Raw genomic sequence first — 25,983 nt, 5'->3', positions numbered from 1 at the left:
TTATTAACTATTTGTGCTATGCAGATTATCTAAGCATCAAGCCCCGACTGTCACAGTGACTGCAAAGAGTTGGAATAAAGCCACAGTGACGTAGAACGGACGTACAATTCCTATGATAGGTTTAATAAAATCCATGTGGGCTGAACAAATCAAAGCAACAACTTGTCACAAAGCAGTAGTGAGAAGACGTTCAGCTCAACAACAAACGTGCTCTCTCTCACCATCCTCCTCAAAGAGTAACTCTGGTCTACTGAGATGAAGAAAACTCTTCGCCTGACATAGAAGGACTGGAGGGCCAATCACACGAACCGTTTTATCAGATGCCTTGTGTCGCACAGCAAAGGGAAGACAAAAAGCAACGTTTGTGTCATCTCGGCAAATGAGAACCTTTGAGCAAAGTTGTCTCCAGTGGAATCATTTGCACTTGGCAGGAAATGGACTTAACATTTCTTTGGGGAATTGTCTCGATATTGACATGTCACGTTGTGTAATTTTACTATAATCCCACATGCAGCAAGCCACACATTACTGGCCCGTAAACATAAGCATTTGAAGTCTCTTGGCAGTTTGGTTTATAAGCAATTAGATGCTGTCTGATGAAGCATAAGCCAAAGATGACTGACAGCAGAGAGAAGGCATACAAGCTCACGTTCCAAAAGCCATAGATTAATAGCATATATACATTTACTTGACTATATTATGAGACTGTCCAAGGCCCTGGAGTCATCATTTTGATATACTGTAATGTATCACGTGTATAACTAGCTTGGTGATCTATATGGCTTATATTTGAGAGCAGCACAGTATGATTAGCTTGTCCTCTTTCTGAAAATGAACCATTGAAATTAACATCAGCCCTCCACTTAACAGATCTAACTGTGTCAAAAGCACGAGCAACCGCTGTTTAAGCCATTCCTAAATCTTTCCATCCAAAAAAATAACAATAAAAATAAAGACAAAGAGCATAGTGTTTCAGAACATGGTAATAATTGATCATAAACAAAAAAGGGTCAATTGTATTTGCATATATATATATATTTGAAAACAAAATAACTTTGAAAATCTATGTAGCCCTATATACAGCGGCAGACATATTATATTTATATATATATTTATAAATATATAAATATATATATATATATATATATATATATATATATATATATATATATATATATATATATATATATATATATATATATATATATATATATTTATATACCTGGTATTTACATGATGCAGCCACTAGAGGGCTGCGCAGCATACATCATCAAACAGGAGGGCCAGGGTGTGGAGGCGTGGGGCATCGCTGCCACCACATCCAGGCCCTCAGACATTCTAGAAAATCCACTTCCCAGTCAGAAACGAAAGGGGTGTGATATCTGTGGAGGTCTGAAGCAGCTTCCCAAGCTCTCCGCCCACCGAGCTCACCGTATACTGAAGAGGAACAATTCATGGAATTGTTTTAAAAGTGTAGTGACGTATAAAACAAAAAGCATCTATTGCAATTATGTCCATATCTATGCCAATTCCAAGTATGGTATGCAGCTATATATTAAGAAGACAGGCCCCTTGCTTTGGCCTCGAATGACTATTCCAGTTAGATTTGGCATTTTAGCCCTTTAAAAATCTGTGATAATATAGATACTGTATATCAATACATAGGCTTAAGTAAAAGGTGGTATAACAGTGCTTAGGATACATGTGATAGCATTTAACTATTTACATGAAAATAAACAATTAAACAAAAGAGAAGAGTAATGAAAAACAATTTCAAAAGAGAGTAACAAACCACAGTGCTGGCTTGGTTTGATTGACAGTTAGCAGTGTAAAAGTAGCTAACACATTTAGTGGCTAATTCTCACCTCAAACCAGGCACCCTAAAGTCCTATGAAAACCTCACTAAATTACAGACTATGCTCTGTACTCTGCAGTATAAACCTACATAATGATATTTTCCTTCATAGGTTGTGAGGCTAGTCAGAAAACTTGCCGAGTGGCTGCATGGGTGAAGCGAGCCATGGAGCAGCAAGGTTATTTTTAGGTACTGGAAGCTTTTTCAGAAAGTACTTGACCATACCTTTGGTGAAAGGTGAAAGGCATGTGTTTCAATTGTATACACAGTCATATACAAATGCTGCCTTGGAGAGAAGTAGATTAAAAACAAAATAAACAAAGTACATGAATCATCAAAAATTCAAAATGATGTGCAGGCACTGCTTTTGCACCGGTAAACTGAAATGTAGTCTGTACTGTATCTAAACTGTTCTTTGTAAAAGTTACTGTTTCACATAGGTGATGTAAATATAAAACAACCCCAGTAAAACCAAGAGGTAGCTCAACTGAATGGCTAAATGAATAACTGAGTATGTTTGTTGTGTTGGTGTGTGCACAACATGTACACACATAAAATGTCCAGGCATTTGAAGCAGCTGTTTGTTGATTTAAATACAGACAAAAACACTGTATATAGGCAGAAGTTGTATGTATAGTTCAATTTGTACTCTATGAATTTCCCTTGTTTACTGTGTCTCTTAACATCTGCTTGCTCCCCATACAACCTTGGCCTTTACACCAAGATAGACTTCTTTAGATGTGACACATAGATGAAGCCACACACAGATAAACACATGCACGCACACACACACTTCTTTCTCTCTTCACTTGTTTCATACTCCACACCTGCATTTAGTTCATTCACCACATCCTCAGCTCCCTTCCTCCATTTTCCGCCTCCGGGGTCTCATCTCCGGCTTCCTCTCCACCACTGGGGCTCGGAGGTGGCTTCTAGGAGACTTCGCTGCCGAACACCTCCAACACCAGCGGGGTGAGCTGCATGCTGTGCTCCGGCTGGAAGGACAGTGAGCGGTACTGTTTGGAGTGCTCCTCATTGAGGCTGCGCAGGTCCGCCAGCTTCTGGATCATCTTGGCGTACAGCAGCCGTCCTCCTGGGTGGTGAAGCTGGATGTAGGCCTGCAGGGTCTCTGACAGCCGGTCTTGAAGGGCTTCGATCCGTGCGTGATCCTGCACACCTGGGCGGTCTGCAGCAGGGGAGGGGAGATATATTTATGGTTGTGTACACAAGCAACAGAACAGCAACAGAAATCAGATGTAAAAATGGCAGGAAAGTGCAGATTACAGTGTTTGGGTTTATTGTCAAATAAACCGTATCCTGAAAAACAACAAGAAGTGAAATTTTTAAGCTATTTCCAGCATTCTGGTTAGGTGGCTTGCTAATTTTAGATCTGGCAGAGCGCATATGCATTGTTAATGAGGTACCTCATACACACAAAGGGATGCAAATATCCACTTAGTTACACATGCTTGCTATGTACATGTATAATATATGCACTGTATCTTCCGTAAAGGCATACCTTACACACGAATATATGATCACATAAAGGCTGCTCCACACAAAACTGTTCAAATAGCATAGACCTGCACCTCAATGTGATGTATGTAGACACAATGCTTTAAATATTGTCTGATTAAAATGTTTAACTTGATACTTTGCCACAATTCAAACCATATAGAATATTTTCCCTACTGGAAAGTAAGCAAATGAGATCAATCATCAACAATTCATGACGACCCTCTACATTTTCCCTCCTCCACACAGTCAGACCACCAGTACCTGGAGAAAGCAAACAGATGGCCATGAGCAGCACATGTTCCTCCTCGTGCAGGTTGAGCTTCTTCAGGCCCACCTGGAACTTTACCAGTGGCTCCAGCAGCTCCAGAGTGTGGCCCGCTAAAAAAAAATATCAACAAATCATTACAATCAGTGCAGCTCCAAATTATATCACATAAGAAACGCCCTCAAGGGAATGTTACCATCCCTGTAACTCATTAATATTTCATTTTGCCTGTTGGAATGATCTCTGGTGAAGATTCTTTAATTGCATGCTATGTATTCCCAAGTTTGTTTTGACTGAACTACTGGCTTGCAGATTCATTTGAGAAGAAAAGTTGAAGATCGGTGCATATGCCATTTCTTAAGGGATTTGTTAATGCATATTTGTAAATGAGAAGAAACGCAATATCGATCAAAGGTTTTTAATGATTATTGTGAATGTGCCTCCTTTCTGTAATTCTACGGCTGCATTGTGTATTAAAACTCATTTCTTTCTGAGCACATGCTGAACTGTGCCTGTAGAAAAATGTCATCTATAACGAAACATTTTTCTTATTCTTTACTGTGCTTTTTTGGGGTAATTGTCACACAGTTTTTTGTTGTTTGCTGTATCTTTGAGATCTGTTTTTTAAAAAAAAAAAAAAACATTTTAATTTTAACTACCTTGACATATACAATTTTTTCTAAGAGGCTGCTATGCAGAAGCTTTCAGGGACTAGATCCCACATGGAAGAGAGTTCAAAACTTATGCACTATTGATCACTGCATTAAAAAAGCACATCCACATTCCAGTCATGTACGTGTCAACTATTCAGGGCTATTTTCAGAGGAGTACAACAGAGCTTCTTCTCCTGGTTCAGTCAGTGGTTGTTTTGTGTGTTGAGCAGGTCAGGAGTGATATTCTTTCCATAGTCCAAGAAAGAGGGGGTCTTGTTTGAAAGGCAAATGAAAGCCGTGCCCACAGGGGCTTCTTTGGATATGTAAGACTGGTTTTGCAGAAACACTTGCATTAGCATCTTTTGCCTATGGGTGTGTGCACAGGCCACTGCCAGTAACATTATCTGTACTCCCACACTAATGATAGGGTCACCTCCTTAAGAGCAGGCCGTTTCCTCCTGCCACTAAGTAAACGTGTTAATGTATAACACGCACATCTTTTCTTTAACAATCAGCTGAGCAAAAAGAGTTGACAGGCATGCACAAATATAGTCCCGAAAACTGCCGTGTCTTCACAGCAGTCAAACTGCACACATGACAGTGTTCAGACTGACCTTTGGTGACATCACTGATCTGGTATTTAAAGTCAGGCCCACCACAGCTCCAGGACATGTCTTCCAGGTTGAAGCTCTGATTTGAGCGCAGCATGATCACCTCAATGGCACTGGACTTGAGCAGAGCAATCTGGTCCTCTGCAGTCAACTCTCTACGGGGGAAAAACCAGCCATTACGTTCTGCAAATAGCAAACTATTAAATAAAGAGGTCTTAAAAACAAGTTAATCAAGTTAAAACGTGCCAAGTATGTACGTGTCCATATTGTGTGTTTATGTGAGTTCATCCGTTATCATCAGTTTAATGGCTATGTGTTCAAGGACAATCACAGTCTTCAAAGTTTATCAGATCATAGGGTATGCAGGGGAAAAAAAACACATCCAAGCATTACTTTCTGTTAGCTTCCTCTTGCTGTGGTGGCCTATTGTGTGTGGGACACACATGTTACAAAGTCAAACTGAGACTGTTCCAGTTGTCGCCACTGTCACAGTTACCGAAATGTTACATGTCTGTAAATGTTGCAAAATGACACTAGTGAACTGTACAGGAGACAACAGCTGAAAGCTGCAGATCTTTAGGGGAGGTCGAGGTATTTTTCAAGGAAGAGAGCAGATCATAAGTGGATAAACATTCCAAAGTTAATTCTGTCATGTCCATCATTTGTTGCCAGTGGGAATGACAACTTTCAGGAAATACAGGCCCTGACTCGTTTTAGCTTTGACTGTAGGTGACCCCCCGAGACCTGGTGAGTTAGTCTCTGTCAGCACACTGAGAAACAAACACTCTGGAAGACGACGATTTCCATGTGAGGAAGGTAAGACAGAAACAATGATAAGACCTTGGTCAGCCGTAATTTTGCCTTTCAAATCAGAAGGCCTATTGTTCTCTAAACTCAGTTCCTTTTATAAAGGCTATTATAAAAAAATTCTCCTCCATATAGTTTAAGAATGAATATTGTATCATTAAAAGCTGTATATATGCAACACAGTTTTTCTTGTATCAGATATATCTCATGCTCATAAAAAAAATGTGTGATCATCATATACACAACTCGTGGGTGTATGTGTAAGACAGAAAGCTGACTGCTGAGCACTGGAGGAGTATCTTCCTCTAAAGCCAGGCAATAACCTACTAATAGCCTGGACTGAATCTCAAATTAATGACCAGGGCTAATGAATAACCTCAGCCAGTTAAGGAACACCACAGTTTACAATATATTCTAAAATGTGTCAGCCATCTGTAATATGCACTTTATCAGTACGCTATGGCCTTTAGACTACAACCATCGCTATGACACAACGTCAATAGAAGAGAAAAAAACAAGTATGTGTACAAAGTCTTCAACACACATTAAGGTAAAGAGTCACCATGAGACAAGCAAATAAAAAATACATGAGGAGTTCCACAAGTACATTGACACCAGCACTGGCAGGCTTCACCATTTGGTTACAAAGGCAAGACTATTTGATAGCAAACAAAAACAAATAAAAAACAAACAAGAAATTAAAGAATATTCTGTAATTAGAAATTTCTTGGTAGACACAAAAATTCAGTGAAGCTCAAAAAAATTGCCCCCTCTCCTCTTCTCTAACATTATTATTACTATTATTATAGGTCGGAAATGAATCTTTCAAATTTAATTACAATTTTATTGCCATTTCATAATAGTCATCACATATTTAGTCAGAGCACTTTTTGGTCAGTCTAGAGGGCCTGAAGTCAAACTCGCCAGAAAAGATGGCTTCTTTTAAATAACATCAGTTATTAACAACTAAAGCAAAGAGGCAGCAGGACTGTGACAGACAGAAAGACACTCTTAACATGCACACACAACACACGCATACCTGAACCCAGGTATCATCTTAGCAAAGCCAATGACCTTCTGGATACTATAGGAGACCAGGTCAGCCAGGTGGGGCAGCATGGAGAAGCTGGAGCCCTCCTCTTCACTGGAGTCGGGGCTGCTGCCCTGCTCCTGGTACATCATCAGCAGGTTGTTGAAGTTCATTTTCGTGTCTACTGACTCTGTAGTGACCAGATAAAAGAAAGCAGATGAGAAAACAAAAGAGGACAAAGGTGAGAAGAGTACACAAGGAAGAAGAAAAAAGTGTTTAGGACAGCTTGTGAATTTCACACTGTTTCTCTAAGAACATACACAATGTGCTGTAACAAAAGACAACAATCATGGAAGAAAGAAGACCTGTTGACAGAAAGAATCATTTGACAATGCACCAATGTCAGGTCAGTAGAAGTGAAATGACATCTAAGACAATATGCGAAGCATGCCGAGCTAGGTGGGTTTGTTATTTGCCCCTGCTGAGTGTTGGTGGTAGCCCACGTGACCATGCTGCTTGCTGTGTTCACTCCATTAGTGACAGATGCATTAATGACCTGGTGTTTACTAGTGGGGGTTAGGTGTCTGCAGGGTACAGGTTATTCACAGGATTTCCACTGGATTCTCAGTAAAGCAGCCTAACAGATTACATAAGCCCACATGCAAACAACTGAACTGGAAACTAGAACCATTTTAAGTTAAGAATAATCTGTTAAAAAAAAAAAAAAAAAAAAGTCTTTTCTCAAAAAAATGTTTGTCAATTAAAACAGTCTATTTTTTAATCCAAGTCAAGTAGTTTTCATTAGTTATGATTGTTGCATTTCTTGCTTTTTTATTACCAAGCAGTCACTGTTCACACTAGATCCTAAGAGAAGTCTTTATAAAGTGTATCTTTTACCTGGAGAGTGACTGAAGGAGTCAGAGGAGGCATCAGACAGAGAGTGGAGAGAGGCAGCTCTGCTGGCACTTCGTGTCACTGGGCCCTCACGCACAGGAGGCTAGACAGGAGAAAGGAGGATGTTTGTTCAGTCGCTACAAAGAAAAACCAAAGTGATGAGTCATTTGATCCTAGAAAGACTTTTATACATTCATGCAGTAAAAAGTATCAATTTTAATTTTAGAAAATACAACATGATATTTTGCTGCTAAAAAAAAAATTGCATTAAATTAATGGATTTGTGTAGGGCCACGTGTGCGTTTTGTGGGAATGAGATTCCTCAGGAGAAATGATTTGAGGGACCACTGTGTGTGTTAACGGTACAAAACATGATTGTTGGCATTTTAGGAAGAGGACGAAATTCAACATTGAAATGCACTAAAGAATAACAAAATCCAAGCTCTCCTTCGAAAATGATATCAATATTGTCATTTTGTGGGGCTGTGAAAGTGGCACTGACCACCATTTTTGTTAATACTAAGGTAATACAGGGGGTCCTCGGTTTACGACGTCATCGACCTACAGCGTTTTGTCATTACGTTGGAACTGGTTATGTGAAAGTAGCTGACTATGGGAACTATAAGACAGCTTTGTTTACGTTTGCCAGTTGTATGCCACCTTGGACTGTACTATATTCACTAACTTTTGGCCCTTCTTTATGGCTCCCAAGCGTAAGTCAGACTCTTCTGTTGGCAGTGCTTCGAAGAAAAGGAAAGCCATCTCCATGTAAGTGAAATTAGATATAATAAAATGACCAGAACAGGGCGAAACACCGACAAACATCAGTCAAGTTGCAAAAACAGTGCAACATATAACCTTCACACAGGCTACTGTGGGCCGTAGCCAACGCCCAAATAACTACAAAAACCCTTTAACTTAGCTCCAGAATTAGCTGCCGTTCCCAGCTCTCTCTCGCTTGACACACACACGGGCACAGCACGGTGCAACACACACACACACACACACACACACTACTGCTGACTTTCAACCAATCAGAGGTGCGCTAACTAATCATGGGACGTTCACTGACATTAGGTAAATCTCAAACTGAACAATAAACATTGAAACCTCAACAAAATCAGTCAGTTGCAATATTCTGATATCGTCTTGTAAAACAACTCCTATATGCATGAAAGTCATTGGTATTCATGACTTTTCCAAAGAACTGATCAATAACGTGATGTAAGTAGCCGCTTTGTTTACATTTCCACCCGAGGTCTGGTTTACAGAGAAAATCAACTTGCATCGCTCCATAGGAACGGAACTCCGATGTAGGTCGAGGACCCCCTGTATTTAGTTCAGTTTTTATTTCAATGTTCTGAAGAGTCTAACAGCATTATGTTGATTTGATAAGAAGAATAAGTATTGAGGCACAAACCCTGAAACGGCAGAAATCAGAGTAAGAGTCGTCATATGTTTTGTGATGCGCCTCCACCAGTGTGGCGATGACCTGACTCTGTTCATCAGTGAGTCGGGGCCGCCGCGCTTCCCTCTCTGCTTCTCGCTGTGCCTCCTCATCCTTCCGCCGCTGAATAAGGTCTTTCTTCCTCTGCACTTCCTCGTCTGTCAGAATGACTAAAGGGGCAAGATGTAGAATGAGTGTTAGAAATATATGCACACAGGAAAAATAAACTTTCAGGAAAAAAAACATGTATGGCGATTTTCTTTGTGTAAGAACAACATTATCAAATGAGAACAGAAAGCACTTGGCTGACACAGGAAGCACCTTAAAAATATAATATAAAGAGCCACACTGACAGAGAATATTTACAACACTAAAACTGATCAGTGGTATACCGCTTTCAAAGACTTTCATTATATATTTGTGTTGTACATTGTGATGACAGCTAAGTCAAAGTCGTGTTGGGTGAGGGGGGGGTGTTGTTATTCTCTGGAGGAAGAGATCAGGAGGGGATGGGTCCATATGGACACCCCTGCTGCACAGAACAACTGAGCGCATTGTCTTTGTTCTGTTCGCTCCTTGTTGTTTTCGCCACTGAATTAGCTCACAGAGACACAGAGAGAGAGAGACGAAGAGAGAGACAGAGAGAGAGGGCGGGGTCTCAACAACATGCTGCTGTTTTTGCAACGGCAATGCCAATGGCTTCTGTTCACGTACTGTAAATTGCAATGTTGTCGCTACCACTTGTGGTATTCCCAGAAACACTCTTTGGAAAACATTCAGATGACAGGGAAAGACCTTTGCTTAAAAAGGGCCTGTGGACAATATACGGATATTACAAGAAAACAAGAAAAGACGTACCTGCTATTTACAGGCTATAAAAACAAACACGATTCTGTGGAAAGAAGGGGCCTAGTTAGATTGTACATAAAGTGTTTAACTTCACATGGAGTATACTTAGTGTACACAATGTGGGGAGGCTCCAGTAGTTCAAACTGAACATGTAAACACTCTAATGGGGCAAAGACCCAGAAACACTTGACCTCAGTCCAAATATTACATAATATTTACATGAGGGACAGTTGGCCCCCAGGCCAGCAAACATCAGCTGTGCATATTAGGGATGTGTGCGATTAGTCGACTAAAGGAACAAATGTTGCTACCCTCACTTGCTAGCACCAGTATTACTATTCATACTACACTCAACACCAAACCACAGACTGCCTCTTATTGTGCTCATGTCCATACATTGCAAAACAGCAAGGTGGAAGCTGGTACCCTGACATCTCACAAAACCAGTGCGGTTTGGCTGTATTTGGATTTTGAAAATGAAAACAAGGTTGTATGTAGGCTGTGTCAGAGTAAACTGGCATAACCACTTGACGAAAGCAATGCGCAACCACACTCAGCACAGGCATGTCACCGTTAACCTGCGAGACATTTTAAATGTTAGGCTATTTTTTTACATAAAAATTTAATGTATTTATCATACGGGAGGGAACACTTGTACAGATTCTGTGTGTGTTATAGTGGTCTTGGATCTACCCAGGATATTCATATTCAGCATTTTAAATCACATAAACTGCTGGCTAAATTATCCCATCCATGCATTTAATATTAATAATGTGATCTTTGATTAAAAAAAAAAACAAAAAAAAAACATGCAGTACACCCAAAGGGCTAAACTAGGATCCACCTACAACACCTAAACATGCAGGTTAGAGTATTGCCCTGAAGACATATAGGTCACCTGTCATACTTACACTCTTTCATCATGCCAATGTCCACACAGCGTTTGAGCCGGCATGCCTGGCAGTGGCGCCTGTTGTCCTTCGTGATGGTGCAACTGCCATTAAAGGGGCAAGTAAAGGTGGCCTTGCGCTTCATACTGCGCCTAAATAAATAGTATATTAACATTTATTAAAATACAAATCTATTGCAATATGTAGGCACACAAAAATAAAATTCTAAGAAATTGTAGAAGTCAGTATGACTGAGAAATTTTACTTTAGGCTCTATGTGTTTGGCTGAGCATTAGCGTAATTATGTTTATAAATAAGGTATGTGTAAAGAATCAGAATTCAGTAAAATAAAGAAAAAAAGTGGCTCCTTTGACAGTGTTTTGCACAAATAATAATTATGGCAGAACTGGATAAATATTTTTGCCCAGCAAGTTTGGGACTGAGCGAAACAGGATAAATATGGATGAGTGCCAAGGAATCCGAGGGTAAAAGATGAGTGTTACCAAATGCTGACGCAAAGCATAATGATTTAGTCAGCGGTAGATATGTATGTATGCACATTTATACACAGATGTGAGCAAAAATACACAGACACACACATGCTTCGTAAGAGTTCAAACTAGGGCCATCTGAGAGATGAGGAAGGAGACTGTTAAACATCCGTCTTTTTTCCTACACTCCCTTTCAATATCAGCGCTGCTAAGAGGAACACATCCAAATGGATGAATACATCAAACGCACACAAACTCACAAAATCATTTTTGTTCTAGTTTTGAGTTTGGTTAATTAGAAACTCATGTCAGCATCAACGAGCAGGGAGCAGCCGCTGGATCAAAATCATTTTTATTTTTCCCTGCTGCTGAGCGTTAGTGCAAACATGAATGTTGTCAGTAGTTTAGTGTGTGTTTCTATGTAGCTGTGGGCGGCAATTTAGTTTCATATGTGTAAGCATGTGGGTGGCCGGTATATATGCAATTTTAGATCTGTGTTTGTATACCAATGTGTACATGTGTCAATAGCTTGGTCAATATACACTTTTTCCATCGGGGGGGGGGGGGGGGGGGGGTTAAGCTTTTGTGCAGCTCCACAAATCATACTCGCTGTGTGTGTTTATATCTGCACACACAAGAATTTACGTCTGTTTTGACTTCACATACTGGTGCGAACATCTGTGTACCTGAAAAAGCCCTTGCAGCCTTCACAGGTCATGGCGTTGAAGTGGAAGCCAGTGGCTTTATCACCACACACACCGCAGATCCGTGGCACATTCCTATCAAACTCATCAGGGGCCAAAGTGGACGTACTGACAACTGTAGGCTCCATCACTAAACAGAGAGAGAAGTGGAGAAAGAAAATCGAAGGATATAAAGACAGAGTAGAAACAGGCTTATACAAATTTATTCTTACTCAATATTATACACGTAATCTAAAAAAAAGAAAATCAAGGAATAGCCTTCCAACTTTTAATGTGTAAAGTAAATGTATTATTGTAATTTTATCTGTTCAGTCTTCAACTTCACTTGATATATAAAAAATGGGAATAGTAAGAGTCAAAGGCTATTCATGTTTTTTTTTGTAATTGTGTTCAATAATAGCTATCTTTTATATTTCAGTGGTCTCCATTTCAACCAAACTGATCTGGGACAGATTCAACAAGTCTACCCCTTGGAGATGAACTTAGCTCCAGTGTTTTTATCCTGAGGCGAGGAACTGTAGCCATATGGATCGAGTGGAAAAACCCTTATTACATGCCAAAATGCTTTGATTACATTGTCCTTCAAGTATCTTTTTCACTTAACAGCCTCGTGAGAAGGAGAAAAAAAAAAGCACGCCACCGCAAGGCTAGCATCCTCATAAACAAACAATCACTGTCCTTTTCACAAAGATCCTTTCTTATTTTTTTCTTTGCTTCCACTGCAGAGAGAAAGCGAAGCAAATGATGGAAGGAAGTGGTGGGAGGGGAACCTAACTAAACCAATACAAACCCCAACAAAATGCACAAATCAACAGCCATTAAAGGTAGGGGCCTGACTGAATAATTTAAACTAAATTGACAGGGCTGTTCATCATTCACATCTAATTAAAAGTAAAAAAAACACTGTTCTCGGTAAAAGTCTCAACTTTTGTTGCTGTTTTTCTGTGTAGTTCAACAGTGAATATGAATAACAGCATGTCTTTAAACTAATTTTACTAATAGAGCATGTAGCATTTATTAAAACAGAGGGTAAAAAGAAGAGAGAAAACAGAGGATCCAGTCATCCAGTCATTCCTTTACTGCTACAGGCATCATAGATAGCTGTGCCTCAAACCTCTACAGTAGCTACAATAGGCACCACATGCTTCAACCAGGAATATCTGATACATCTGTTACAGTACAGTAAAACATGTCGGCAAATAATTCTCAAGGGAATTCAGCAGATGAGTCGAGCAGAACTCACAAACAAAAAACCACAGAGAAACTCTTTAGACTGTTTGGCCTTGCTACTGAAGCTGAGGGCTCTGGCCAGGTGATGTAAAGAAAACCAAAAGTACAGCAGTCATTTTTTTCCCATTACAGACAAGCAAAAAATGACATCCAAACAGAAATGTAGCAAGACGGGTCTTACAAATAAGTCATTTTACTATTTATGTAGTGACGCTGACCAATCTATTTTGCTTTGTTTTATTATGATTACTAACTACCATCAAGTGAAAGAACAGGTAACGGTGTGTGCTAAATTCTTGTTGTTCCTAACCGTCTCATTGCACAATTTATGTTTCTTTCTTCCACTCAGCCTTTCTCACATCACAAATGTTGATGCAGAGGTCCTTCAGAGTGTTATACCAGGCGACACTAAACACCAATCATATTAAAACAAATTTCATGTCTATCGGACAGCGTTGTATTAACATTAATTCATGGACACAACAAGATAAGGTGCCGAGGCTATTTACTATACAACTACACTTGATAACAAGGGGACGAAAATATGAATGGGCATACGCTTGAAGAATTCACACTCAATGTATCCTAAATAATAAGAATTTTCCATACTAGCCAGGACTCTGAGGAACCAAAGAGTCTATTGGATTTAATCCTTTGTATTATAAGGGTTTACCAAACTTTCAGGTTCAATCCTAGAAGTTGTAGCTTCTTAATGGTCATAATTCTTAAGTAAAAATGTATTTTGTGGACCACTTTTTCGATTCTGAGATAGCTTTTAGAATCGGCTACAACACTATGTTGTTGCAAGTTTGTTTGGGACATCCTTTATCTAAAATTACTGTTTTGGTGAAACTGTAGTAGAGCAGTTACACACTAAACAAAGAAATCATGCCAGGCAATGTGAGAAGCCTGGTGTTGATCTTTCTCAGATACAGTCTTTAAACAAAGCCCTGCTGGTATTTAGAGAGGTGGCACATTATCAGCACACAAAGTACTCGATGATCCAGCAAAACACAAAAACACAAACCCCTAATTGCTGTGATATAATGTAACGTTATACAATCCTGACCAGTAGAAAGGGTTCACAGCCTTATAATAAAGCATAAAATCAGCCCCATTGTACGTAGGCCAACTACTCCCAGCGGACCTTTACACTCATCACTCACAGTGAACCAAAACACCCATTTACCTTACTATATCAGCGAATGATCATTGAAGTCAGTCCTCTGTGATTGCATTCAGCCTTGACAGGCCATTAGACTAAATGCACGGTAGAATTGAGAGAGCTCTAAATAATGCATCAGGTTATTAGACCAGATCTGTACTCATTCCAGTCTCGGGCATGCAAAGCCAGGAAACAGGTTTTTAGCTCTAGGCTTCTCCTGATTGTCTCAGTCTTGAATGATATACATATTGTGGGTACACTTTTTGGCAGCATCAATCAAATCTGTCATTGTGATAATTATGCATAATATTACTCTCCTGTGTTACAGTGGCATAAAGTCTACGGACAAAACAGTATTACTGTGCTTTTTTATTAGTTTACATGGTTGAGTGAAGTTCCATTAAGGACAAAAAGGTATGGATTTTTTTTTATTTTATTTTTTTTTCTGAAGGCTGACTAATAGAGGACACGACAAATATTACAACATTTGACTTGAAATTTGCAAAAGGAGTGTAATCGTAGATTGTATGATTGCACCTAAACTATTTTTCCCCCAAGAGAATCAGCTGTGTTTTGACTGTTACTGAAGCCGTAGGGAAATTGCGTATTATGCTACAGATTGTATCAGCTTAAAAACTTGGGAGTCTAGCAACTTTTGGAGCTAACAAATGTTGAATTCCTATGTGTTGAACCTATAAGCCTCTCAGGCGTTGAACAGATTTGTTGCTCCCTGCAAACAGAAGCAGTTTATTTTATAACAGAAATAAGATCTTTAGAGCACACTGAGGATATAGGTGGACAGCAACAAATGGTCTTTGCTGCAGAAGGGATCTGCAATGTTTCTGCGGACATATAATTCGATATGATCGGATTTACTTTTTCCACATTTACCTTTTCTACTGCTGACATGTGTAATCACTGATTAGAAAGTTCTTCTCTTCCTTTAACTCCATTCCAGCCAACTTCTTAACCAAAGCCAGAATTTTCCATCGACTATGGTGATAAAATTAAAAAGTAGGGGTTAAAATGGGCTGCAGGTCACTGGGGTTAAGCTCTGTTCTGCCATCTACAATCACATTTTGCCAGCGTCCAGCTCCTGCTTCAACTGTAACACATCATTGCTAACTCTCACACAACCCTTGAAATCCTTCAGACACATACAGAACAAACAAATGTAAAATATCAGGTCATTTCTTTCTTTTTCATTAAACAGGCCATCCCACAGCAACATCTGTGTCTCCGAATTGGCGAGGTGCTGTGTGCAACTTCCTTAATTATTTAAATTGTCTGATATGGCATTGTGATGTTACAGTACTAACCTAAATGCCAACAAGTGAGCTGATTCTATGTTTACACAGTGAAATAAAAAACAAATGGGCTGTCAAGCACTATCAAAGCTGTCCCTACATTTTTATTTTCAGCAGAAGTCCAACTATCATACTCGAGCTATTACTTACGTGTCGATTTTTTATTTGACTGCTTGATTCCTATCATACTTCCTTGAGCACTTCTGGAGCACAGGGACTAAATCTGTGACTAGACCATTGTTTTCAAACTCATTTTCTACATCTTTACATCCGTCCTTTCATGCAATCACGCATGACATATTTGTATAAGTTGCTTACAAACAACAATATCACGATGGCTTTGTAGTTGCAACATGTGTCCCTCACAAAGCCATCCTTTTTAACCATCACTCGACTGAACGTGGTAGATATTCACACTTCTTTAGACACAGTTGACATTCAACAGGAATGTAAAGAAATTGATTTCTGACTACTTCTATCTTCCTGATAATCTAGATATGTTTAAGTCTCTTAAATGAAAAGTGCTCAGCAAAGGTGTAACTGGTTTATTCCAAGACAAGAGATGTTGTTTGAAGTTATGATTCTCATCACAGCTGTCACCTTGGGCATCAAATGAACTCTAACAAAGTATCACATACCAGGAATTGCTACAGATCAGTGGTCAAAAGCTATAAATAAATGAAATGGTCAAATTAGATGAAAGAGGGACAGACAAATAATGAATGACACTGAAAGTTGCACATATTCCATGTGGAGTGTAGAGGCATTCTGGGTAATTAAGGCAGCTTGTCTGAACCACATGACTAGAGTAAGAATAAGCTTACACCAGCTGTAGGAGACAAATCTCCTGACAACTTCTACCTGATCATTAAGTCAGCTCTTCTGGTTTACATAAAACACTTTGAATCTCTTATGTTGCTGACTTGTTTATTGAATGTGTTGTCTTTTGAAGCAGTGAATACAGTATACAAGAGTGACTGAACCACTACTTACTCAGTCGTAAGTACAAAAATACAGGTTTAACGGTGTAACACTGAATGCTTTTGCGGCAGCACAATTTCCTCTCGCTTCTGTAATCTTCTCACCATGTCACCATTGAGAACATCACAGGGTAGGAATGTTTTCACTCTGCTTATGTGGCCATTATCCCCCGCTACATGGATACTTCAGACGAGTTCCCGTCTACTGCCCTGTGAATGCTGCTCATGCATTCAGAGAGAGGAAATGCCAGCCCACAGAAGTGAGCAGTGAGAGTAGTGTAGGAGGAGAGAGAGATGCACGATAGAAGCAGGCCAGGGAGGAGTGTCATGAGGGGGACATTAGGAGCTATGAGTAAAAACATATATACTTGGATACAGCAAGTAGGGGAGGGGTGACCTCTTTGTCACCGTGACTTTCTGTGTCACAACGGCTCACTGTACCCTGCTGGCAGTTGTGGAAAGGAGGGACAAATAGTATGAGGAGCAGACGCAAAACAGTGACCCAAAGAAAGCCCTCAATACAAACAAGCTGTTTTTGTTATTTAAAAAGCTGGCTAAAAATACACAGTCATAAGCCACTTCAACTACTGGCTAAATATAAATGCACGTTTCATCTCTGACAGCCCTTCATCTTGAGAAGGATCAGGGGAAAAGCAATATTCTATTCATGTTGGAATCGCATTTATAGTATGATTAATTTCTGCTGGTCCTGCTTCAGTCCCATTTTGAAATCACTGAGCTGTTTTTTGTGTGTTGTTTGCGTGTTTTTACACTGATCAGTGTGAAATCTGTCGGCTGGGCAACTGTATTGTATGTGTGAGAATTGATATTTCTAACCCGATGCAAGTCTCATCCAGGCTGAAGGTTCAAGGCACTGATGTGTTGGAGGTGGTAGGCTGGGTTTTGCCACATGTGACAACCATCACACCCTCCTACTCACCCAGTCAGAGATATGGGCTGGGTTGGAGTCACTCAGAATGAAAACAAGTGTGTTTACAGTGGTTCCAAGTGGCCACACTACAAGGTGGAGTGAAAAGTTGGTTATAGAGAGGGGGTGGACAGAGGGATGATGGCACACATTTTCTACAATCTCTACAGGGAGGCACTGACAGTGTTGCACTAATACACATGATAACTGTCAAAATCTGTTGAGGAACAAATGAAAAAAGCACAATGACCCTCACTCCTTTCTCCTATATACAGCTGGTTAATTGTGTCATGGGTATGAAAGTAATTTTGTCAGTTTCACAAAGTTACAGCAAATGGTTGGCACACACGCACCCTAACTAGACCCCTAAAAAGTGTGAGGCAAGAGGGTTATCAAACCATCTGACATTTGGACAGACCATAAATCAGGTTCAACCATGCTAGGTAACTCAGTTTTATGGGCTTGTGAAGGTGGTTGGACCAAAAAAGGACCACCTAAAAACTAGGGCTGCAATTAATTTCAATTGCGACTTTTTCAGTTGATTAATCTGATTACCAGATGGTTGATCGTCAAAAGTATTTAAAATAACATTAAGTTGTGGAAAAATAATGTTTCCTGAACTTTGAATGTTGCACCAACTGTTCAACAGCCATATATATTCAATGTCAGAAATACAAAAGAAAAAAATTCAATTTGACCCAACCAGTTTTTCAGTACTATGGAGATGAAAGCAGTAAAGAAGCATATTTTGTACAGACTACATATTTCTCTCCACAACTGAATACCTTCACTTTAGAAATAATTTAGGGACTCTGTCCATCTGAGAAATCAAATCATTAAAAGAAGGCAAAGCAAAGTTCACTGAAAGACTGGAGTTAGGAGGTCTGAGTGAGACAGCAGCAGTGGTCGATGAGCAAGGGATGAGGCTTGCTGTAATTATGCATGGTACCACAAACTGACTCTAGCATGTCATTTCAACTGGGTGGTGAAAGCTGCAAAATAAAGACATTACCCCAATTTTGGTGGCAGAGTCAAAGGAGAGGCCAGGGAGTTTCCCCCTTCTTTTTACCCAAAGGACTAACTGAGGGAGAACAAGTGCTACTTAGCATGCAGTGAGGCAGTGACTCATCTTTTCCACCTTTGATTTATTCACATTATGGCTAAAATGACACGCATGTTTCTCATAATCCAGGGACTGATGTTATAACCAGGCCCAGGTTAGATTTAAAGATGTGACACTGTCTGCAGAAGACTTAATGCTCAACAGTTGAAGGGGTCATCAATTCTAAAAATAAATGGTCTTTTGGTCTTAGCGGCCTGGACTGAATTAAGATCAACATGTCTTAAAAACCACTCATCTTGTCAGAAAACAGAATATCCTTATAACGTTTACTACATTAAAATTCCAGTGATTAAATATGTATTAATGAACACCTGACAGGGTTGTAACTCAGTGGAGTTGAAAGAATATCCCATCAAAGTTTGCATAATATCTCAGAAAATGACAAAAACCCTTATCTCATTTATCAGCGTAAACTGTTTTCACCATCTGCATCCCTGTAACAATGTGCACTTTGTAATTAGTTGACATTTGTTGTCAATCAGTGCAATATTAGGTCTCCACTACAGATGGTGTGAATCTGAGGAACAGAGAGTGAGACTTGTTTCCAGCTAATATGTGAAGCGTCTTCCTTTAATGATGACACTTTTGCACTAATAATGCTGCCTTTTCAATATAGTACTGCATGAACGTGTGTATTCTGCCAGTTACTCTACCTCCAGGGAGTTTGAACTGCTGTGAGATATTCATACAGGGATAAGTGCCAATGTGGACTATGGCAGGAGTCCAATAGCACTCATAAGGTAACTTATTTCTCTCTGTTGAACTCGGCATTTGATTTCCAGCTGCATCACAAGTATGTGATTACCAAACAGGAAAGTGGTCATTGGTTTTCGTTGTCAGGTGCCCTGTTAGAGAAGAAACATAAATGAGACCTCAGCTGTGCAAAAGATTTGGAGCGCAGCCCAGATGTTAGATTAAGTTTCATCAAAGTCAATATCAAGTGATTATAAAACCCACCATCAACCTACACCCACCACCTAACAAACCTAATTAAGTGGGGCCATTAGGGCCTGGGTGTTGAGATGAAATGTGATTGAAGACAGGGCAAGATATAACAAAGTGAGTAAAGGGGAGGATCTAGACAGCATTTCAAGGAGGGATCATTTTAAGTGCACACAGACGTGCAGAAGAGAGAAGGGAAAGCGGGAAATAAAAAACCTCTGGCATCATGTCCCAAGAATGTCAGCAATGAGCTTACAGACCACATCCCAACACATAAGAGTCAGAGTCAGAATCACATCCAGACCTATAACAGCAGTGGAAGAAAGAGAGGGATTGCTGTGGAACGCCAAAGTGAGAGAAGGAGGCCCTGTATGACAGTCCAGTGAGCATCCTCCATCTACATCACATGACGCAATCCCACAAATGGTTCTGAAATTGTTCCATGCTGCCAAAAGTTTCTCTAAAGGAGAAAAAAAGACAGCAATACAGTAGGAGAAAGATATAATGGAAGAGAGAGGCAGAGAAAATACAGAGAGAAGTTGATGAGAGTTGGAAGGAGAAGGGAGAAAACATAAGGCAACGTGTTTTACTGCATACCTCGGGCTGGGTCACTACGAGTACAGAAAAGACATAAAACAAATCAGATCTGGAATGACCCGGGCTGCAGAGAGAACAGGGCAACAATGGAAATACATGGCCTTGTGATTCACACAGAGAAGCACATAAGAGCCCACAATGCCAGCAAAAAGTGGAAGAAAGGGAAAATTTAAAAGAGCGGGCAGGTAGGGATGTGGGATTAGTGATAGAAGAAGTTTCATTTAAATCTGTTTGGTGTTTAGAAATTTCTGTAGGAAAAAAAACTACAATAAACAGGCAGAACAGATAGAGGAAAGAATACAATGGACAAAAAGAGACAATGTGGACCTAACAACAACAAAGTAGACAAACTGAGTCTGTAATGCAGCTAAACAACTGGCTGAGCAGACTAGTCCAGTCCTGTCTCTTCGCTTCCCTCTCTCTCATTCTCCCTCCTGCAGCCTCCACAAGTCTATCTCATGCTCTTTTCCTACGATCACAGGGAGCATGTTACAGCAGCAGTAATAGCACATGACAAGGTGACCTGTGCCCCACACAGGATGGGCTAAACTGGGGTGGAAGGGGCGGGGGGGTCCCATGTCCCGTGTCCAACCCTATGGTCTCTGTACCCGCCTCGCTCCCCCCACTAACACCCAGGCCCCGCTGCTGGCCAGCAAGGGGAGAGAGAGGCAGTGACGGCAGCCTGCCCCCTTCTGCTGGGCCCCTTGCTGGACTCTGGAGAGGGGAAAGAGACGAGGCAGGGAGAGGCCCACTCAAACACACACCAAAAGTCCTGTTTATGCCTATGCTGAATTTGACAGAAAATGCACATTCTCTAGCACAGATCGTGTACGCAGAAAGCCAACTGGACAGAACCGGACAGACTACAGACATGTGGGTGAGGTGGGTGCAAAAGCACTTAGCTCAAAAGTCAAGTTATATAACCTCCATAAAATACTGTCTCTCTTTCAGGCAATACTTCTATTAAAAACATAAACTATAAGAAATGCCTGTCAATTGTATTTACAATAAAAAGTCTGCTCATGCTAGGTGAAAAACTATACAATCACACCAAAATTTCATTCGTAATCTATTTATACACAATGCAGAATTAAAAAGAAATTAGGATATACATCAAATTCCCTAGATACTAAACGGTGACATATATTTTGATTTCCTAGAAGATTTTTTCTGCCTGACTTGCTCTTAATATACAACAAATATTACCTGTGTGATGTGTTTGGCCTAGAAACCATCAACCACAGGAGGTAATTGAGGACCCGAAGACATTAGGGAAAAGTTAACACTTCATTAGTCTCAAAGGCAACTGAACGTATGTGGGAAAACAGCACGTATGCACAGAGGTACATACAAGTGGGTCTTTACAGTTAAGTACAGCAGCCTCTTTCTTTCTATAGGGTCATATGTAAGAGGAAGCAACCAATTACTGTAGTCACGAAAGGGTGGAGGGGGTGGGGTATTTCAGTGTATAGGAGACCTAATGGACTGTACCATCACCACGGCACATCGCTCCATAAACAACCTGCTATAGTTACAGTCAATAAAGACACAAACCAAGCCCATTTTGAAGCTTCCTACTGCAGGTCTGCACTCAGTCCAACAACTTGATCCTCATTTGGGTTGAGTTCCCAAATACTATTCACTACTCAGTAAATTTCCATATCATTAAAACGTACATATCATTAAAAATTTAAAACACATATGACCATTGACCTCATGTCAGCAAAATGCTGGGATAGGAAATACAATTAATTTTCCGAAATCAGTAAAGCAGCTAAAAAACACAACATACAGAGGGAACAAATGAGAGGAAAACACATCAAAAAAACGTTCTAGTAAGTTGATGAAAAGCTTTAAGGCAACTTGGCATTGACTCTCCAAGTTTCTATAACTCTACCGAATGGATAAACACCATTCCTGCAAAAAGTTTTCACTCATTTGGTGTTACGATGATTCTGGTGGAGAGGGCTGTCTAACATGTTCTAAAATCTCCAATAAGCGTTCCCTTGAGTTGCAGGCTGGTGACTATGAAGGCCACAACATGTGATTCACTTGATTTTTATACTAAGCAAACCCTTCAGTGACTTCTCGTGCCCTGTGGAGATCACCACTCCCATAAGGACAGATAGGACAGGATATAGAGATCACTAAGAACAACTTTGTATCAAACTGCACAAACCTCTCCTTCTAAAAAGGGCAAGTGGATCAAAACCATGGCAGGAAAATCTCGATCATCAAACGTGTGCTGTTGACCACAACTGTGTATCCTATTTACTGACGTCTTTCCCACAGATCTAAATACAGATGGCATTTTAGTCACTTTTTAACAAAAGCTCCTGCTAACTGTGCCCCAACAATTAACCCTCTTCCAAAGTCACTTTTCTTTCCTCTTGATGCAAAATCTGAATCAGCTGGGTTTGCATTTTTTACACACGCCACAGAGCATGACTGAATGTTAACTGCCTAATTGTACCGTGCAGTTCACCTGTGTGGAAGCATTTGCCTTTGTTGTGTATCTCCACTTATTTATTCTGGTTTTTCCATTAATTTGTCACCTTTCTTTATAAATGTATACTCTATATGCCTGCTATTTTTCAGCATAAATGGAAGGGGGGGGCAAATATATAATACAACATGTTGTTAGTTGTACTTGTTCCTTTTAAATTTACTTCTCAGAGATGAACAGTGGAGGCAGGGAAGAGCTGGAGATTGCTGAAATTTCACACTTAAATGAGACAAGAGACTTGTAGTAATTAATGATGTCATTATCATCCAATGGCTCCGTTCACCATGACTAGGTAAGTAGGGCCTATGGTGTAAAAACATAAGTACTTTTAAGAGACATAAATAATTCTACAAAGCAACTGTGTATATGGTGTTTTTGGGAGTGACAAAATAACTGTAATACACGGACTCATACAGGCAAAGACAAAAGAGCGGAATTTTGCAGCTTATCAATATCTTATTCTGCAAATTAAAAATTCAGTGTGTTCAATTAAATGTGTCTAGACAGGTAGCAGTCTGTTTAAAAATTCTGTAACTTTTAAAATTAAATATTAACAGCTTTGAATGCTTTTATATTTTTCATTTCAGATAAAATCGGTTTATAGGTAATTGGATAACATTGGCAAACTTTCTGTTCCCTTCTGCAGATTTTATTACACAACATCTAAAGTCAAGCCTCAGTCCTTTGGTGTTTGGAGTGTCACTGATTTAGGTCATGTCTCTACAGGTCACACTCAATTAACCAAGTACTGGCTTATTCCTCTGGGATTTATTTTCAAATGGTATGAGTGGATGAATTCATAACAACCAAAGTACAGCTGTGAAGTCATGAGAACAATCCCAGAAAATCTGTGCATAATGCTGAACTTTAATGCAGCAAAAGTTACACTTTAATCACGTGTGATTAGACAACTTCACTGTCAATCAACAAGAGCGCACAAATCCAGGTAGGACTTAAAAGCAAAAAGAAAAGACTCACCTGTGGTTTTAGCATGCCCTTGCACAATAGGTGAGACTTGAAACCTTTCTTCAGTTTATCCCAAGTTGTTAATCCTGTTCAATACAAAAGCAAAATGGCATGTCGCAAGTCAGTGAGTGGGCCTTTACCCTAGTACCTGACCTGCAGTTGCTCTGTTTATGTAACGCTGAACTATTTTCAACAGCAATATATACACTCAGTGGTAATCATATAGCAGTTGAGCAACTACGTAGGCAAACACCCTGATAAAACGGCAGAGTTAAACTGTGCTGATCTGCTTCTTCGGAGGTGTTAAGCAACAGAAATGACAACAACTCAACTCTCGACTTTAGCATTCCTCCTGTGCATGCGAGTTTCATACCTCACCTCAACTTTCCCCCATCAAGACCGAGTTGCTTTTAATCCTCTTTAGTCGTCGTCAGTCGCCGTCGTCTTCATGCTCTCGCAAAGTGTCTCCTCCATGTTGACTCTGGTAGGTTTAGCTCGGAAGGAGAGACGACCGCGCAGAGACCAGAAAACTCAAGAAATGTGAGGAGACTTCTGAGGAGGGGGGGGAGAAAACGTCAAACTCGTCCGCCCTTCCAGACGCTGGCTCGCACGGCAGCAGCGGCGGTTGGTTGGTTGGTGGTAGTAGCTAGCGTTAGCGTGGCTAGCTGACTGCTTTAACCCTAAAACGCGGCGCCAAGTTCAGCCAGCTTATTAACCGTTCTGCTACCGCAGGGCAACCGAAATACGACGGCGGCGACACGGTCGAAACGCCGCCCGGTGTCACTAACGGCTACACGTACGCGCTAACATGGAGAAAAGTCAAACACACCTTCGGTAGTCCGACAAGAAACAGGCTATTCCTCCTTCTTCAGGACCCAAATAGATGGCCATTACTTTTTGTTATGCACCGCCCCCTCCCTAGTACCTCTACGGGAAAGAGGGATTTCCCCCCCAGCCCCTACGGTAACCAATCACAGGTGGGCTCGGCGCGGCTCCCGTGTTGTGGTTGGTAACGTCGCGGTCCAGCCCCGGTCTGCTTGGTCGGCGGCGGTGCTCGTTAGGCGGAGGCGCTGCCCCCTCAAACAGGGGTGTGTCGTGACGTCAGAGGTAACGAAGAGGTAAACAACTTTGACCGCGTGAGGTTTAAAGCAACACCGAGTCGCCTCTGATCTCTGAATCAACGGAGAGCCGGTGTGTGCGCGGTGAGGAGGAGGGGTGGGATTACCGTGCCGACACCGCGCACGGTTTACAGTGTCCCCAGCAGGGTGGGGATGGGGGGTCTGGGAGAGGAGGGGGAAGCGTCTCGATTTTGCGTCTTTTGTTCGCAGCTCCGTGCATGAGCTCGAGGTGGATCAAATAAAAGCAAATTATAACGAGACACCTCACCGTCCTCGATTGATAACACGCCGCTGACACGGTGACCACGAGTTACGCGGGGATCTGCGTGTTCGTGCCTTTTGCTCCACGGTTTCTTTGACACTTTGCAAATGTGTGCAGTGAGGCGTGCGTATTGGAGGGGTGTGTCTACTCTGCAGTACGGTGGTAGGCTGGAGAGCAATGCCGCTGCATGGCGATGTTGCCATACATTCGCAATGCATGAGAGATGGCAGAGTATGCTAAAAATAGACGAGTAAACAACTAGGCTGCGGTCAGATCCTGTCGGTATGTTGCACTCATGTCCTTTTAAAAAAAACACATATTTGTCTTTGCATGCTTATTAATCTAGATGACATTTGTCCTGAGCATATAGGATCTCTGGTATGTGGCTGGAATGGACATGGAGTGTGAGGTATAAGAGCTGGCTGAGGGGCCCTGGGTGAAGGTCAGAGGTGTGTCTATAATGTAAACACTGTAAAGGCCTCAGATAAGAAGGGGAGAGGGAAAGAAAGAGGAGGGCCCCATCCGGTCCCATACATCCTCTTCCAAGTAATCATGAAAACAAGCAGCAGATCTGTGCAGATTGCAAAGACAATACAATTATTGTGAATTTCTTGGGCTACAACAGAAGCTGCCTTTCAAGCAGTGAGAGCCAATGTTTTCTTCTCATTTTACATCTTCAAGCACAGAGTTTAAACTTTGTACTATTTCTGCCTCATCTCCTATATATTTTTTAAATGTTAAATTTTTTTTTAAAATGAAAAACTAGGAACAGCAACGTGTTTAAACAGCTGAGTCAATGTCAAATGGGATTATCATAGCAATTAAAAATACATAGGCAGTGTCGT

The 25,983-nt window shown here is 40.7% G+C and overlaps 1 protein-coding gene across 2 annotated transcripts; it reads right to left on the bottom strand.

The window, feature by feature from the left end:
- Positions 1 to 1,217: 1,217 nt before the first annotated feature.
- Positions 1,218 to 24,822, bottom strand: LOC111565886 (vitamin D3 receptor B). 2 transcript variants are annotated; one of them, XM_035946413.2, is made up of 10 exons: positions 24,132 to 24,822; positions 23,771 to 23,844; positions 11,997 to 12,144; positions 10,841 to 10,971; positions 9,054 to 9,250; positions 7,637 to 7,736; positions 6,749 to 6,929; positions 4,906 to 5,057; positions 3,635 to 3,751; positions 1,218 to 3,041 (listed from the first exon to the last, which is right to left on the bottom strand). In XM_035946413.2, the coding sequence occupies exons 3-10, from the start codon at positions 12,140 to 12,142 to the stop codon at positions 2,788 to 2,790; spliced, it is 1,278 nt and encodes a 425-aa protein (XP_035802306.1). In that variant the 5' UTR covers positions 12,143 to 12,144; positions 23,771 to 23,844; positions 24,132 to 24,822; the 3' UTR covers positions 1,218 to 2,787. The 2 variants fall into 2 exon arrangements, with proteins under 2 accessions (XP_035802306.1, XP_023121955.1); XM_023266187.3 differs by having other exon boundaries at positions 24,137 to 24,822.
- Between the last annotated feature and the right edge of the window lie 1,161 nt (positions 24,823 to 25,983).

The sequence above is a fragment of the Amphiprion ocellaris genome, chromosome 5, assembly GCF_022539595.1.
Source record: "Amphiprion ocellaris isolate individual 3 ecotype Okinawa chromosome 5, ASM2253959v1, whole genome shotgun sequence".
Taxonomy (NCBI): Eukaryota; Metazoa; Chordata; class Actinopteri; family Pomacentridae; genus Amphiprion; species Amphiprion ocellaris.
This window is presented reverse-complemented; position numbering and strand designations above follow the sequence as displayed.

What these genes read in the sequence shown, in the direction of transcription:
- LOC111565886 (XM_035946413.2), bottom strand. Translation starts at nt 12,142, where the DNA reads ATGGAGCCTACAGTTGTCAGTACGTCCACTTTGGCCCCTGATGAGTTT. An exon ending in AAGATGATACCTGGGTTCAG is followed by an intron (nt 5,058 to 6,748) that starts GTATGCGTGTGT and finishes TTTCCCCCGTAG; the next exon opens with AGAGTTGACTGCAGAGGACC. An exon ending in CATCTGTTTGCTTTCTCCAG is followed by an intron (nt 3,042 to 3,634) that starts GTACTGGTGGTC and finishes CCCCTGCTGCAG; the next exon opens with ACCGCCCAGGTGTGCAGGAT.